The following is a 17,412-nucleotide window of genomic DNA, read 5'->3' on the forward strand; positions in this document are numbered from 1 at the left end:
ATATGTAAACGTCATAAAATGGCGCTTAAAAATTTTCAATAAATTTTTTTATTATTATTAATAATCTAACCGGCCGGAAAATATTATATTAAAAACATAAAAAAATAGAAAGAAAAGAAAAGAAAAATAATTTTTTTTTTTTTTAAATTATCCCCAAATTGACCATTTATTAAAAAAAAAAAAAGGAAAAAAAAAAGGAAATTTTTTTTTTAATCAAAAAAATGTTTTAACCGTGAATGTTAAAACCCGCCGTTAAAGAAAAAGAATTTTTATTAATAAACCTTTTTTTCCTTCCTTTTCCTTCCTTTTTTCCTTTTTGAATAAAACCTTTTTTTTAAACGAACTTATCGGAACGGTTCACACGACTTTCACATCATATAAATCGTCCTCCCCCTCCTCCTTTTTTTATTTATTAATCTTATTTATTTATTAATAAATTTTCCATTATTTTCGTTTAATAATTTATGTTTAATAACACAATTTTCCACGTGATTAATAATAATAATAATTAAAAAACATTATCGTAAGTTGTCGTCGTTGTCACCTTAACTCTTATAAAAATCGTCACCCCGTAATTTTTTTATAATAATAATCATCATCATCATCGTTGAAAATCTCTAGGTATCAGTCATTTAATTATTTAAATAATTTATTAATTAATAACAATTTAATTAAATTTAATAATCAAAACGTCACATTAATTAATTACACATTCGTTACAAAAAAAAAAAATGTTACGGATAATAAATTAACTAAAACCATCTATTACGCTTAAATTAAGGATTAAACTATGTTATTGTTTTAATTATTATTATCATCATCATCATCATTATTTTAATCTCCTGACATTTTAATACCATTTCATGACTAATCCCTGACAAATTTTTTCTTTTTTTTTTCTCTTTAATAGATTAAATAAAAGAAAAGTAAGAAATGATTATTAAGAAATGATGAAAATATCAGAAGAAGATTTTGGATGAAAATTAATTCAGAAGCAAATAGATTACCAATAATAATAATAATAATGTTGAAGGATTTAAGAAAGGTATAAAAAGGATTCTGAATCAAGGAAAAAAAAGAGAGGGAGAGATTTAAAAAAAAGGAAGAGGAGAAAAGAAAAAAAAAAATTTATTTATATATGAGTAAATGAAGGGGTTTTTGGAAATATCGATGGCGATCGTTATCATGCATATATTATCACTGATAAATCCTTTTAAAGTGGGTTTATATTATCCAGTATTGGTGACTGCCATTAGTGTCAAAGGACTAAGTAAGTAATTTAATATTATAATAATAATAATAATGATAATAATTTTTGTTTGCTTTCTACCGTGTAATCCATTAAAAAAAATTTTATTTATTTTTTTCGTTGATTTTTATTTATTAAGAAAAGGTTTAAACCTTAATTAAAAAAAAAAAAAAAGGAATAACATTTTTTTTTAAAAGTAAATTATTTAATAATTAAAAACTTGTATAATAATAATAATAAGATAGAAATTATTTTTACGTTTTGTTTAATTTTAATTTTTTTTAATTTACAAAAAAAAAATTTTTTTTTTGCCTTAAATTTCCACAAGGTTAATGACTTTTTTTTTTTTTAATCAAGGTTAAACAAATTAATATTTCGTTTGTTTCCAACTTCTAAAGCTCGTTAATTCAAAAAAAAAGAAAACGTTAATTTTCCCTCCCTTCCCTCCCCCCTCTCATTAAATTTTCATTTAATTTTGAAAAAATAAATAATTAAAAAATTTGTTTGTTTGGTTAAGAAGGAGGTGGTAGCGGTTTAAAATTTGGTGATAAATGCGATGAAACTTCCGAATGTGATTTTGAAGGCTCAATATGTGATGCAATACTCAAATTATGTCAGTGTGTTCCAGAACTTCCAGTAACCAATCATTTAGATAAATGTGGAAAAGGTATTTTAACGACTCCAAACTGTTTTTTTTTTTTTTTTAAATCCATTATCATTATCATTAATTTTTTTTTTTTTTTTGGTTCCAGCGGCTTCCGTTAACGATACCTGCACTTTTAATGAACAATGCGAACAAACAGTTTTCCAAACGGAATGTAGAGATGGTCGATGTTTATGTCGTTTTGATAAAATACCCGTGGCTAATAGCGAGGGTATAGTCGAATGTCAAAGTAAGTCATCAAATATTCATCATGTCTAATCGATAATCCTCAATTTTTTTTATCCGTGATATAATCCGTGAAATCATCAATTATTATTATTATTATTATTTAAAAATCGAAAGTTGTGAAAGTTTTTGGTCACGTGTGGTTGACTGTGTTGTAATGTAAACAATTGGAAAAAAAACGACCAACAAACAAACAAACAAGGTTAAATATTTGTGTAAAATGTAAAAATATGGACAATTGATAAGGGTCAACAAAGACATGAAAGTATTTTTCCAAAAAGAAAAAATTTCCAGTTTGTTGAGGACAAAATGAAATTTTTTTTTTTTTTTAGGTTTACCAAAAGAACCAAAAGAAAATCCTCATCGTGTTGATCCGGCCATGATTGGAATATTAGCAGGAATGGCATTAATGTTTATTATTATATGTGTCGTACTAAGATTATTTAGCAAGTGAGTGAAAGTAAAAAAAAAAAAAAATTTTCCCTTAAAAACACGGAAAACGATAATTTTTTTTTTTTTTTTTTGGGGGGGGGGTTTCGTGTGTAAATCTCTGCAAAATATCGCAACTGGCAGTTGTACACACGGTTCTTGCCTGATTTATCGATCCTTTTTTTTTTTTAACACAAATTTTACGTCGTGAGGTGGTGGAAAAGTTTTTTTTTCCTTTTCTACACATTTTCTTTTCTTTCACTTTAATTATTATTATTATTATTATTTTAAGGGCAAGATGGAGAGAAAATCGTACAATATTCAACACACCAAATCCTCGATTAATGAATGCATCACTTTTACAACACAATAAAAGTTTACACGATGGTAGAAGAGGTAGTAGAGCAAGTGCAAGGGGTCCAAGTAGAGCCGGAAGTATGAATTCACTTCGTCCTCATTCACCAACAGCAAGCTAGGTAGTGGTACATTTTTTCCATTTCTTTTGGTTACGTACATCAGGAACGTATCCATATCCTTCTCTTTTATTTAAGATTCGAAAAACGGTGGTACGACAAGATCGAGATGTAATAGCCGAGATGAATCTTATGTTGATTCAATAAAATCACCACACAGAAGAGATAAAAATCAATTTTCTGAACTTGAAACGATTAAAGGAGAAGTTTTATCATCTGAAGAAAATGCGTGAGATATTGCCAAGTGTGAGAAATAAGCCCAATCGATTGAATCCTCCTCATTTGACAGGTAACAGTTTTTTCTTTTTATTACCTAATATAAATAAATTATTAATAATAATAATATTTTTTGTATAATGAATCAGGGATTCAAGCGGAAGAACGTGCGCAAACTCTCGTACAAATAATAATGCTCTCTTAATTAAAAAAAAAAATTTTCGAGCGCCTTTACTATAAAATTATTTTAAAAAGAAATAATGCTCAATTTCAATCGTTTGACACACGTTTTTGGGCTTTATTTTAATATATATTATACAGCGAATATATTTAACAAAACTATAATTTTTTTATTATTGTAATTTTAGTATTACTACTATTACTACTACTACTAATACTAATACTACTATTGAATCGCCTTACTTACTATTAAAAAAAAAAAAATATTTTTAAAATATTTCGCTTGACATTACTAATATTATTAATTTTTTTTCTTTCTCTTAATACTTTTCAAAAAAAAAAAAACATTTTTTATACTAAATACTATTACTAAAACCATTACTATTATTATTATTATTAATTTTTCACTACGTAATGATGATATTTTATTAGTACTTTTGTCAAAAATGCTGAGAAAAAAAAATTTAAATTTTTATTTAATTAATTATTTTACAAACGTTAATTACTCAGATTTTTGTTTATTTATCGTTTTAATAAATAAATAAATAAATTTTGCTTTTATTTATTTATTTATTTATGTTAAATTTCTTTCTATTTTTTTTTTTCTTTTGTTTCATACTGTTTGTGCCAAGTTAGCATATTTTTTTTTTTCTTTAGCTTTTATACGTAATCAAAATTATTTGCTTTATTTATTTATTTATTAATGATATGAAAATATATATTATTGGCACCTTTTAAAACACAACGGCGGAATATGATAAATATACGTACGTAATTAATAATAATAATAATAATAATAAATTTTACATTGAAAAAAAAAAAAAGAAATTATTATTATTTAAAAATGAAAAGGAACTATTTTAGGGAACATAACGTGCGAAATATACATTTTTTTGTTTTTAAACACACTTATTATCATTATCATTATTATTATTATTAAAATTATTATTAATTTTCACGGTTTGTTTTTTAATTCGAATCACAGAGAAAAAAAAAAATTTTAATTGATTTTTAATTTTGATGTTGTGCTTTTCACAAGATTCGATTGGAAAAAAATAAAAAAAAAAGTAAAATTATTAATAATATTATTAATTAATTAATTAATTAAATTTTTTCATTTTAATTATAATTTGTTACGTAATCAAAAAAAAAAAAAAAATAACAAACCTTTTTTATAAATATATATATATATATATATATATATATATATTTTATTTATAATTAAAATACTTAAGAAAGTTTTTAAAAAAACTGACTTGATTATACCGACCAAAAAAAAAATAAAAGTAAATTTTGCCTTAGGATTTTTATTATTATTATCATTATTATTACAACTACTGTTATTTAACGTAATAATAATAATAATAATATTTTATAATTTTTTCATTTAGAATCTTTTGCTTGTGCAACTTCTCGCTATATATATATAGGTATTAAAGTATAAATATTATTCTAAAAAAAAAAAAAAAAAAAAAAAAATTCAATTAATGATTGTAATTGAAGGGAACATTTTTTTTTTTTTAAGGTTTTGCATAACACAGGGAAAAATTTGTATGAAAATTTAATAAATAAAAAAAAAACTTTAAATTAAATATATATATTAATTATGTAACAACTCTAATTATTTTTAAATAAGGAAATATTTAGTTATTATTGTCGTAACGCGAGTTTGTTTGTACAACAACGTTCGGCTCAATAAATATTATTATTATTAATTAAATAAAAAAAAAAAGTCTACCGGAGGCAATGTAATTTAAAAAGAGAAATAAATAAATATGGCGGCCTCTTTAAAAAACCGTTAATTTTATTATATATACCACCGGTAAACGGTTTATTATTATTATCGATAGATTTATTTATTAGTAATAATTAGGTTTGTAAGTTGTTTATTTATTAACTAAAAAAAATTTCTTTTTCTTTTTCTAGTCGATTGATTTACTTTTAATTACGTAGAAATTATTTATTTTATTTATTATTATTAAAAAAAAAAAAATGGACGAGAGTATTTTTACTTATTATCGAACCGAACAACTTTTTTTCCGTTTTTTTTTTTTTAGCACTTGTAATAATATTTTGCCTTACAGTCGAATTTACAAAAAAAAAAAATATTTAATTTAAAAATAAATTTATTTTTAATTTAAATTGACATTTAAAAAAAAAAAATTTCTTTTCTAATTATATAATTTATCCCCCCACAAAAAAATATTAAAAAAATACAAAAAAAAAACGGAAAAATTAAGAGAAAAGAGAGAAAAAAAAGCTTTCTTTTCATTTTTCATATTATTATTATTATTATATTTATAATTAATTAATTAATTAATTAATATTTGCTTTTTAAAACGACCAGTACGTAATAAATATATACTTCGACTGTGATGGTTAATTAATAATTTTTTTTCTCTCTCTCTTAATAATATTTATTATCTCATTAGAGTGCAAAAAATAATAATAATAATATTTATTATATATATATATTAATAGTATTTTACATTTGAATTAGGAATGAATGAGATTAATATTATTAATAATAATAAATTATTTTTATGTATTTTATTAAGCTTGCTTATAAATAACAAAAACTAAATAGCAAATTTAATTTTTTTAATTTTTTTTTTTAACTTTAATCATTTTATTTTTATTTTTTATTAAATTTATTTAAAATTTAAAATGGAAAAAAAAAAAAAATTACAGTGTAATTGTAATGAAAATAAAATCTTTATACTTAACAAACAAAATTAATAAGTTTATTTTTTCTTATGTATACATAATTTAAATTCCTTTTTTAATTGTTATAAAATAATAACTTATCTTTTCAGATATAAAATGTGTAAGAAATACTACTGAATTAATAATTAACATCATTACATAATTATATATATAATTTAAAATAAATAATTAGAATTAATAACTTAAAACATAAAAAACAATTTAAAATAATCAAGAACAATTGTTTTAACATAAATAATAAAAAGAAAAAATCTCTTAAATAATTAAAAGGAAATTTTTTTTTTAACATACAAATAAAAAAACAAAAATAATGTTTATTATTATTATTATTATTATTTATTGAAATCCAGAATGTATGGGATAAAGTGGTGAAAATGTAGATGAGGATTCATTTTCATCATTAACATCACCATCAACATCAATTGAATGTGGACCAAAAACACATGGTTCTAAATTGGGGCCATTAAAAACTTCACTGTTGCTCAAACCTTCACCCTCTCCTCTTTTATTTGGAAGTTTGCACTGGGACAAACGAACGGTTCCAACAAATATTTTATGACTCAATTCAACTGGTTTTTTCCTCCATGATGGTTTATAATGAAACAAAAGCTTATATTTAACCGATATTATCCTTTTACGATTTTTCGTCGTCGGTGGTATTGCGGGTATGAGAACACTTTCCGACTTCCATGTTTGTGTGTCACGTGGTAATATGCAACCTCTTGTTATTTCGGCAACGTTACGTTTTTCGACCAACGATTTCGAACCGCAAAATTTAATGAATTGCACGAGGGTTGCTTTCACCCATTCGACGGGACACCTGTGCAAATTTGTTATTTCTGCATTTATAAATAAACATTCTCCCGGTACGTAACCTTGTTTTGATATGTGTAGAAACGTTCTCACTCTGTTACCCTTGCAAAAAACCGATAATATTATACACCATTCGTTTTCCGGTTCCCAAATGATTCCTGGCAAATGAGCATTTTCATTTGTGCTCACATCGGTTTTGGCTAATAGTGTAAAATGTTCGGTTTTTTTAACCGTGACACCGTCAATATCTACGCTTAAATTTACTGAATATCTGACAAATCCTTGGGTGGATTCAATTGAACTGGGAACGTTGTGTGGTAACTGATATGCAAACATAAAAACCTGAGTTCCTTTTGACCACATGGCGGATTCTTTGTTTTCGCACAAAAATATTGGTAAAACATCATCGAAATAAATTTCTGTCGTATTTTTCGGTTTGATTTTCGATTCGGCCGTCATTGTTTTATTTTCTTTGTCTTCGGCGTTACCCAAATATGTTCCAAGGCCGACAAAATTAGCAATGACATTATTTAATATTGATGATTTTTCCAAATTAACTTCTAATTTTATACGGATTATTTCACCCTCGAAATAAAATTTATTAGAATTTTCAAATATTGCGTTTAAGAGAACCATTTTAATAATTAATTAAAACTTATTTGTCACTTAATAATTAAAACTGTAAATGATGCTTAAGGGTAGAAAGCTCTTTGTTTACATAAAACCAATTCGCGGGTTTACTCAAGTATTTTTTTCCATAGAATAACGAACAGAAAAAATTTAACATTCTTTTTTTTTTTTTTTTTTTTTTTTAATTTTTAAACTTTATGACATTTTTCTTTTTTCAAACTGTACAACAATCATGTCTTTGCATAAATATTTAATTTTTAACAAATAAAAAATCATTTTTATTGGTGTAAACTTTATTATTTGTTAGAAGCTCATAAATTTTAAATATTCTTTAAAAAATACAAATCTCTGCTTTTGAAAATTTTATTATTCTTTTGAAACAAAAGGGTTTTCATATAAATCTTTTATTATAAACTTAAATCTTTTCTTGCCAATCTATAAAATAAGAAATTTTTCATTTTTGCAAAAAAAAAAAATTAAAAAAAAAGGTTTAGCTGCTCAATATTTTAAAATGTGGATTTTTTTTTTAAAAAAATGAATTTACAAATAGTTCCTTTTAATTTTTTCTAAACTACTTCTATTACAACAAATATTGAAAAAAAGTTTCACAAAAAAAAAAAAACAAATTATTTTTGAGTAAATTGTTTTATTTATTATTTTAACGAATTACTAAGTTGGTAGAACTGTATTATTTAATTTGTAATCAAATGATTTTTTAGATCTCCAGTCTAAAAATTCTTCAAACTCTTCATCTCCAGATATATCATCATCATTGTCTGCTCTCGATTCTGTAACTGACATGTTAACTTTTTCTTTTTTCTTTTCTAAATCGAGTACTCTATAATACAAGAAAATACAATATACATAAATATAAATTTTTTTTTTTTTATTTGAAAGCATTATGTAAGTGCCTTCATAATACCTAGTCCAATTTCTAATTTGTTCATCGATTTCATCAATTTGCCTTTCTGTTGTTGCTTCTTCTTGATCCTCTGCAATTATTTGCTGTGCTTTACTCGTTTCTTCTTTAATTTCTTTTTGAAAAAGCTCCCATTCTTCTTCAATTGGATCTCTATATTCTACATTTCTAACCTGAAATATTAAAAGTGATAATATTAATCAAGTTGAAATTCTTCCTTTAGGTCAACTTTAAAGTTAAATTCCTTACTTTAGCATCTAACTTTGGATCGTCAAAAAATCCTTCAGGTAAAACATCATAATTGGTGTCATCTTCTTCGAGATTTGTTTCCGGATTTATACTTTCACTACCACCCTCTGTTGTACTTTCCTCAATGACACTTGGTTCACTAACAGTTTTTGATAATTGAATTGAATTTTCATTATTTTTTATATTGAAACTAACTGGTGTGGGATTTTTTAAAATACTTTTAAGTTTTTTCGGGGGTGTTGGTGTCAAAGGAGTTGGAGGAGTTGGTCGTTTTAATGCGATTGGTTTGGGCTCCTTAAAATTGTCTTTGGGAGGTTCCTTTTTCTTAACTTTAGATAATATGTTTTGTTTATGATTTTTTGAGTTTAGGTGAACGCTCCATACATTTTCACTTCTCACAACTGTCTCACAAACTATACAATGCAACGTACCATCTTTATCATACGTATGACAAGTTAAGAAAATGTAAAGTGTTATGTAAAAAACTTATCAAGAAAGCTATTAGTAAAAATAGAAATAACTTAAGAATAAGTTATAATTTCAAAAAAAAAAAAAAAAAAAAAAACATAAAAAAATCATATGAATAAAAGGATATCTAGCCAGTGGCGATTCAATTTTTTTTACATTGTCTTGAGCTTTCTTTTTCTGTTCATTCATTAAACGTCTCAGTTCGACTTGAGTTATTTTCTTTTTTGAAGATGCCATTATTAAAATTATAAATAATAAAAAAGACGTTTTAAATATTATTTCAAAATATAATAGATTAAAGGCCCTGAAAAGACCGCCATTACAGTTACTTTCTAACAACAAACAATAGAAAAATTAAAATTCTTGTGAAATGTAATTACGTAATTTTTTATTATGGATTTTAATGGTCCGGGTGTTAGCTTATTTCAGGGAAATGAGCTAAACAATATTGAAAATTTAATTCAAAGGGAAGAAGAAGAAGAAGCTGCAGAAGAGCAAAAAAGGCGTGAATTAGAGGTAAAGGTTATGTGAATGTTTATTTTATAACTGAAAATGCTCTAATCAAATTTGTCTGATCCAGTTCAATATTATTTTTCTAGAAATAATATGTTAATTTACTTTACACTAATTTTACATTTTTATTTTCTACATTAACCTAGCTTAAAAGTATATTGGAAAACGCTTTTGATGACGTTTCTTTTGAAAACGATGATGAGTCAATTAGTAACGCAAGTCCAACCTATTTGAATCATTCTTCATTTTTTAATTCTTCAAATCGTGGAAATGAATTAAAAAATGTACAGAATGGAGTTTTGTCAGATGCAGAACAAAATGGACAAGGCAATTTTTTAGAAAATTTTAGTAATTCATCTAAAAGATCTAAAAATAGCTCTATCAAAAGAATGAACTTCAGTAGTGAAAGTGAAAATTATTCAGATCAGTGTCGAAAAAAAATGCAAAATGGTAATCTTCACGATGTTGTCGATGCAAGCGGAGGAGGGGATGTAACTGATTCTGCTCATTTTCCTCGTTATCTACAAAAAAGTCCTATAAGTAAATAATATTATTTTTCTCTTGAATTAGCAGTTTATTTTTTTTTTTTTAAATATTTCATTAATTAATTCTTTGTAATTTTTAGGTAACGATAATCATTCCAGTGATGGATTAATGAATGGGTTAAGTGGGAAAAAAAATGTTGAATTTTTCAATGAAGTGCTTGATAGTAGTGATCAAATTAAAGTTTTATATGATGTAAGAGTTAGAGAAGTGCACAGATTAACTGAATTAATTGACTCTATGAAAAAAGAACACGATATTTCGGAGAAAAACTTAAAACATTTGTTGGCTCTTTCGCAAGCTGAAAAAGAACGTTTAAATGTCAGTCAAATGCAACTTCAAAGCTTACTTGTTTCTCACAAGGAGAAACAGGAAATTCTAGAAAAACATATTGTTGATTTAGAAAGTAAATACAGTAATGTTAGTGATGTTAATAATGAACTTACAAAGCAAATTGAAACGAATAACATCATAATTAATGATTTGGAAAGGAAAATAATAGTTTTAGAAAAGGGTAACAGAAGTAATTTTGATGCAGTGCAATATGAATCGAATATAAAGGGTTTGATAGAAAAGCATAATTTTGAATTGATGAATTTAAATTTGGAAAATGAAAAAATTAACAAATTAAATGATGAGTTGGTTAAAGAAAACAGTGAGTTAAAAGTAAAAATTAGTCAGTTAAGTCAAATAAACGATGAAAATTTAGCTAAAAAAAGTGAAATAATAAGCAGACTTTCGAAGCAAGTTGACGAAGCTCAAAAACAATGTGAAAATCTTATGAAATCATCAACGACTGAGGATAACATAAGGTTGCAAATGGAGTTGAAAATTGTAAAAGAAGAAAAACAAGTACTTATGACAAGGTTGGAAGGTTTGGAAAAAGAAATGACGAGGCAGGAAGAAGAATTGCTGCAGTACGATTCACTAGAAAAGTTAACTTCATTTAACGTGTCTGATTCGAAAATTGACAGTTCCGACATTAGCGGAAAGCTCGGCGCGGAATTATTCAAAGCATTAAGCGGACAAAAAGCAAAAAGACAAGAAATAAAAAATTTACAGGGGGAATTAAAAGAAAAAACAAACCAAATAAATTCACTCGTTGAAAGTGATAAAACATTAAAAAATGAAATAACGGAATTAAAAGTAAGGGGGAGAAATCATTCATATTTATTTTTGGTATCCCTTTTTTTTTCTTTCTGTTTACCTTAATTTCATTTTTTTTTTTTTTTTTTTTTTTGTTTTTCAGAAAGAAATAAATAGGCTTAATATGGAACATAAAAAAGCAGAAGAATTAATCGCGGTAAAAGACTCCGAATTATCAGAACTTAAGAAATCAAAGGATGTATCAAAAAAAGAATTGGAATTTGCTCAAGAAGAATTCGATAGGGAAAAATTAAAAATGGAAAATGAAATTCGTTTGCTCAAAAATAATTTAGATGTTTTAGAAAAGGAAAAAACTCAAACAATAAATAATTACGGTGAGGAGTACATGAAATTTCACGATGAAAGTTTGAAAAGGGTCAGAGAAGAAGTCGAGGAATGTTTTAAAATAGAATTGTTGAAGAAAAATTTAGAAAATGAAAATCTGCAAAAGGAAATCGAAGACATAAAAAATTTATACGTTGAAGTTTTTAGCGCGAAAGAAGCTTTAATCAAACAATTGGAAAAAGAAAAAAATTTTATTCGAAATGGGGGTAGCGGCGGAGGAGGAGTCGTCGACGTCGACGAAGTTAAAAGACTTCAAAAAGAATTGGAAAAATCACGGTTGAGAATTTTAGAATTGGATGAAACATTGAAGCAACAATACGAACAAGAAGTTGAAATATTGAATTTGGAAATAAATCAGTTGAATTTACAATTGGAAAAAACGAAAAAGGAAAAGGAGAGGGAAATTGCGGAAAAGGACAAGATACTAATCGAAAACGATTTACTCAAATCCGAAATCGAACAGATCACGTCGGAGAAAAATTTGCTGTTGTTAAATTTTGAAAAATTGCAAAAAGACACGGAAGAAGTGAGTAAAAATATTTTAAATTTGAAAGAGGGTGCGAAAAACGAAATGAAAGAGCAGAAGGAAAAACACGAGTCGGAAATGCAATCGTTGATTAATAAATACGAAGTCCTGATAAGTAAATTAAAAAAGGAGGTTGAATTAACTCTCGTCAAAGCGGTGAAATACGAGTCGACGGTGACACACTCGACGTCACCCAAAAAGCAAAGTACCAAAACGACGGGATCCCAATGTTCTCCCTCGTCGTTGGAAAATAAATTCAAATCACCCAAATCGAAAATATTCACGAAAGACACGTGTACGTCTCCCGTTGGACTTTTAACGACGGATAGGAAAAATTACAAAGAAACCTGTACGAGAAATGTCGGAGTCGCGACCGAGCCGGAGCCTAATAAAATGTCGAAAAAGGAAGTTGTGGAAATATTGGAAAAATTGGGAGCGTATCACGAAAACGAAATTAAAATACTAGAGGGTAAATACAAAGCGGCCCTCGGAAAACTTGATAAGAAATTTGAATTGGAAATCGATAAAGCTCAAAAACTCATACGGGGAGAATTGGAAAAAGCTCACGCGTTGGAATTGGAACAAATGGAGGAAAAGCATAAAATCGAACTCGAAAATAGAATCGAACAGGAGAAGAAAGAAGCCGTCGCGGATTTAATCACGGAATGGGCTTGCGAAGTTCAAAGTTTGAAAGCTTCACAAGCGGAAGCCAAAATGGAAATGGAAAGAATGAGAATAAAATACAAAGCCGTGAAAAACGTCGCGTTGCAATATAAGGTAAGCAGCGAGCGTTGGTGGGAAAATTTTTTTCCTTATTTGCTAATTTTTCCTTTTTCTTTTTCCAGAGTTTTTTCAAAAACAAAGCAGAACACATGAAAGAAGAATGGAAAAGAATCGAAGGAGGATACGAAAGCGCATTAAAAGAATTAGAAAAAAACGTACACATATTGGTTGACGTTAAAGAAGACGAAGTCAAAGCCAAAGTGGATTCGATAACGAAATTATACGAAAGGAAAATAAATAAAATGAAAGAAAAATTACACAGGTACGAAAATAAATTGAAATGGAAAAATCGGGATAAGAAATCCGCGGTTGATTCGTCGTCGAGCGATTTTGAATTATTAACCGATTTGGAATCTCCGAAAGGACCCCCTTTGCCTCCCTCCCTGAATCCGTCATTTAAAATAAGACTGAAAAGCCCCGAAGGAATTTTATTACCCGAACCATCGTCAGATGAAAATAAATAAATAAACGATCCATTATTATCATTATTATTATTTGTAATAATTTTAAGGAAAAACGAAATTCCTGTCGAGGAGAAAAGTAATGAATAATAATTTTAAATTGATAATAATAAAAACATTTCCACAAAATTAAAAAAAAAAAAAAAAATAATAATCTCAGGTTTATACCTTTTTATACCTTTAACGAAAGGGTTTTAACCCCCTCCCCCCCCCAAAATAATAAACGATTATAATTAAAACAATATTCAGTATTAATTGTCATAATTATTTAGTTTATATTATTAATAAATAAATAAATAAATAAATTTTTAAGTGCTTTTGTTAATTTAAACAATGAACAATGTGCCTGTTTATACAAAATAATAATAATATTATTTTTATATTTAAATAAATATTGATGATAATAATAATAATAATAATTAATTTGTAATTTTTTTTAAAAAAATTTTTTATTTGTTTATTGTGTCTTATTATTGTAAATAATTTGAAAGAAAAAAAAAAAGTATTATTAATTAATAATTTATTTACTATTAAAGTTTTAAAAAAAAAATTTTTGTATGGATTTTATTATTATTATTATTAATTAAGGAAAATTTAAATAAATAAATGGATTAAAATTACAATGTGCATTTTATTTATTTTATATAATTACAAAAATTTTTTTTTTTTTTGGTTACCTGTTATTAATATAAACGTTAAAATGTATGTACGAATACATACATACATAAATAAATATTTACATAATAATAATAATAATAATAGAATATAATAAACATATTAATAGTAACTCATCGTAGCCACGTGACACCTTAACGAAAAAACAAATTTTATGTGGCACCATATTACATATATATAAAAGATAAAAATTTTTTTAAACAATATAGCTTTAAAACTTATAATAAATATCAATTTTTTTTTTTAATAAAGGATTTGTATGAACCGAAAAAACAATAATAATAATAATAATAATAATAATGATAATTAATAATTAAATAATTTTTGTACATGAAAATAAATAAAAATAAAAATTATTATTATTATTAAAAAACATTTTTTTTATTATGTTTTGTTGTTGTTGTTCTTATCCGAAATAAAATAAATTTTTATTTAAACAAAAAGGAAAAAGTTTAAACAAATATAAAAAGAGGTAACATACATAATTTAATTAATAAGGTAGTAATAATAATAATGATAACAATTTTTTTTTAATATTTTAAAAACCTTTTTTTTTTTTTTTACAGTCTGCAAATATTTTTTCTTTTTCCAAATGAATATTAATAATAATAACAAAACAAAAGTTTTTTTTCAATTTTAACTATTATGAATAATAATAATAATTGAGGTAAATTAATAATTAATTAATTAATAAAATAAAATGAAATAATTTAAATTAGTCATGTTTAAAACTTAATAAAAAAAAAACAAAAATAGAGGTAGATAACTTTTTTCTTTTATTTTCTTTCTTATTTTTTTTTTTGTAAATGAGGCCTTAAATTTACATTAATTAATTTATTTATTTATTTATTTATCTCGAGTGATTTCCGTTTAAATAATAATAATAATAATAATAATAATAAGGAATTCTTATAAAAAAAAAGAAAATTTTTATTAAAAATCGATGAATATTTTTTTTATGTTTTTAAAGCAGCTGTAAATGTTTTTGTTTTTCAACTTTTTTTAAAAATTTAATCAAATACATTTAAATAAAAATTATTATTTACATATAAACTGGGGGGTGGGGGAAGGGGGGGGGCAGAAAGTGAGAAAGAGAGAGAGAAAAAAAAAATTAACAAACGTTTTATAAATTATTAATTATCTCGTTTAACAAAAAAAAAAAAAAACAAAAAGAAAATTAAATTAAAACTTAATAGTATTAAAAACAATAATAATAATAATAATAATAATTACCTGATCCGTAGAGCTTAAAGCTGTTTTGAGCAATTATTAGTTACAAAACAAAAAAAAAAAAAAATCTTTTTCATCATTTTCTTTTTACAAAAATAAAAAAAAAAAAAAATGAAAATGGAAGAAAAACCTCTCGAGCAAAACATGGAGGAAAGGCACACGACGTTTTTTGAAATTTTATTCTTTTTTTTTTTTTTCTTAATAAATCAAACAAATATAATAACCGTAATAATTATTAATAATAGTACAGTAATAATAATAATACTACTAATAATAATAATAATAATAATTTTGCTCGAGAGTTTACAAAAAAAAAAATAAAACAAAAAAATTTTCATCTTAAAATTAAAAATTACAAAACTTTTATTTTTTTTTTTATTTTTTAAAAACGTTTTCAATTTAAACAAATAATAATAATAATAATGATAATAATAATAATAATAAAACAATATTATGGGATTTATAATAATAATTATTTTCCATCGAATCATTTTTTACAAAAAAAAGGGAAAAAAATAAAAATTTTTTTTTTTTTAAATTACATTTACAATGAGATTATTATCATTATTATTATTAATTTCATATTAATAAAAAAAATATAACATCATCGTCATCATCAGTATTATTATTATTATTATGGTCACTCTTAAACACGACAAGGCTCTTATTTGTCGGGGTTTTTAAGCATTTATCCCAGGTCTCTACCCGATTCCTTAGGGACAAATACTCGAATATCGGTGGTGCTATTTATAATATTTTCCGAAGAATGTGGGCCGTCCCACATAGTGCGATGTCCTGGATGGTTTCTTCTTTTAGGTTCTTCATAATCTTCTTTAAATTTCCTTTTATTGAATTTGGCATGGCTCCCAATGCTCCCACGATGACCGGAATCGTTTCAGTTTTTGTTCCCCACATCCTGGTTATTTCAATTTCCAAATTTCTGTATTTCAGCCTTTTGTCTGCTTCTTTGGCTGTGGTGTTTTTTTCTGCCGGCACGGATACCTCAATTAACTTACACCATTTTTCCCCATTATGCCTGAGGATGATATCCGGTTTGTTAGCTGGCACAGTTCTATCAGTGTGGATTTGTTGATCATATAGAACTGTGCATGGACCTACTGTCGTAACCGGGCTTGGAATGTGGTTGTACCACTCCTTGGGTAATCCATCCATTCCATATTCTCGGCATATACTCCAATGGAGATATTGACATATTTTATTGTGCCTTTCTAAGTATTCATGTTTTGCCAGTATCGGACAACCGGAAATTAAATGATCGATGGTTTCCGATTGTGATTGGCAAATTCGGCACTTGTCATCTTGGCGGACTTTGAGAATTACTTTTTCATAGTTATGGGTCCGCAATGCCTGATCTTGAGCCGCTGTAATAAAGGCTTCTGTTTCAATTTTAAGTTTTCCACGCCGTAGCCAATTGTGCGTGCTCTTCTTATTAATATCTTCGGCATTTATTCTTTTTAGGTATTGCCCATGTAATTTTTTCTGTTCCCATTTGCCTATTAATTTCTTCTGAGATTGGGCTTTGCTATTATAAGTTGCAAGTTGCCCCTCTTCCATTATCTCGTTTTCTTTATTTTCTTGGACGATTTGTTTTGCCCTTTTTAGAACTCCTTTTTTTGTAGTTTTTTCTTCTGCATGTATAACTTGGGCTAAGATGGGGTCCTCTTGATGGGATTCTATGTATTTTCCCATTCCAATTATGGCATTCTGGTATGCCGCTTCTATTTGTCGTAATCCTCTTCCTCCATCTTTCCTGCTGACGTACAATCTATCCACATCAGCCTTTGGATGTAACGCACCATTCATGGTTAATATTTTTCTTGTCCTTCTATCTAGGTGCGTGATTTCTTCTTTCGTCCAGTCTACGAGGCCAAAACTATATTCTATTACAGGAACTGCTAATGTGCCGACGGCGGTTATCTTATTTCTT

At 25.7% G+C, this 17,412-nt stretch overlaps 4 protein-coding genes across 4 annotated transcripts; 2 read left to right on the forward strand and 2 right to left on the reverse strand.

Annotated features, from left to right (window-relative positions):
* Positions 1-1,146: 1,146 nt before the first annotated feature.
* Phum_PHUM050560 (uncharacterized protein) lies at positions 1,147-3,273 on the forward strand (the record flags this gene model as incomplete). Its single annotated transcript, XM_002423271.1, has 6 exons — positions 1,147-1,270; positions 1,767-1,916; positions 2,002-2,142; positions 2,471-2,588; positions 2,860-3,002; positions 3,119-3,273. The coding sequence occupies 6 exons, from the start codon at positions 1,147-1,149 to the stop codon at positions 3,271-3,273; spliced, it is 831 nt and encodes a 276-aa protein (XP_002423316.1).
* Positions 3,274-5,989: 2,716 nt separating this feature from the next.
* On the reverse strand, positions 5,990-7,612 carry Phum_PHUM050570 (arrestin domain-containing protein, putative; the record flags this gene model as incomplete). Its single annotated transcript, XM_002423272.1, has 2 exons — positions 5,990-6,015; positions 6,574-7,612. The coding sequence occupies 2 exons, from the start codon at positions 7,610-7,612 to the stop codon at positions 5,990-5,992; spliced, it is 1,065 nt and encodes a 354-aa protein (XP_002423317.1).
* A 663-nt stretch (positions 7,613-8,275) lies between these two features.
* Positions 8,276-9,479, reverse strand: Phum_PHUM050580 (uncharacterized protein; the record flags this gene model as incomplete). Its single annotated transcript, XM_002423273.1, has 4 exons — positions 8,276-8,444; positions 8,529-8,698; positions 8,775-9,259; positions 9,437-9,479. 4 exons carry the CDS (start codon positions 9,477-9,479, stop codon positions 8,276-8,278), a joined length of 867 nt encoding a protein of 288 aa, XP_002423318.1.
* A 156-nt stretch (positions 9,480-9,635) lies between these two features.
* Phum_PHUM050590 (uncharacterized protein) lies at positions 9,636-13,562 on the forward strand (the record flags this gene model as incomplete). Its single annotated transcript, XM_002423274.1, has 5 exons — positions 9,636-9,758; positions 9,902-10,295; positions 10,381-11,444; positions 11,548-13,092; positions 13,161-13,562. 5 exons carry the CDS (start codon positions 9,636-9,638, stop codon positions 13,560-13,562), a joined length of 3,528 nt encoding a protein of 1,175 aa, XP_002423319.1.
* Between the last annotated feature and the right edge of the window lie 3,850 nt (positions 13,563-17,412).

The sequence above is a fragment of the Pediculus humanus genome, genomic scaffold, assembly GCF_000006295.1.
Source record: "Pediculus humanus corporis 1103172107401 genomic scaffold, whole genome shotgun sequence".
Classification (NCBI taxonomy): Eukaryota; Metazoa; Arthropoda; class Insecta; order Psocodea; family Pediculidae; genus Pediculus; species Pediculus humanus.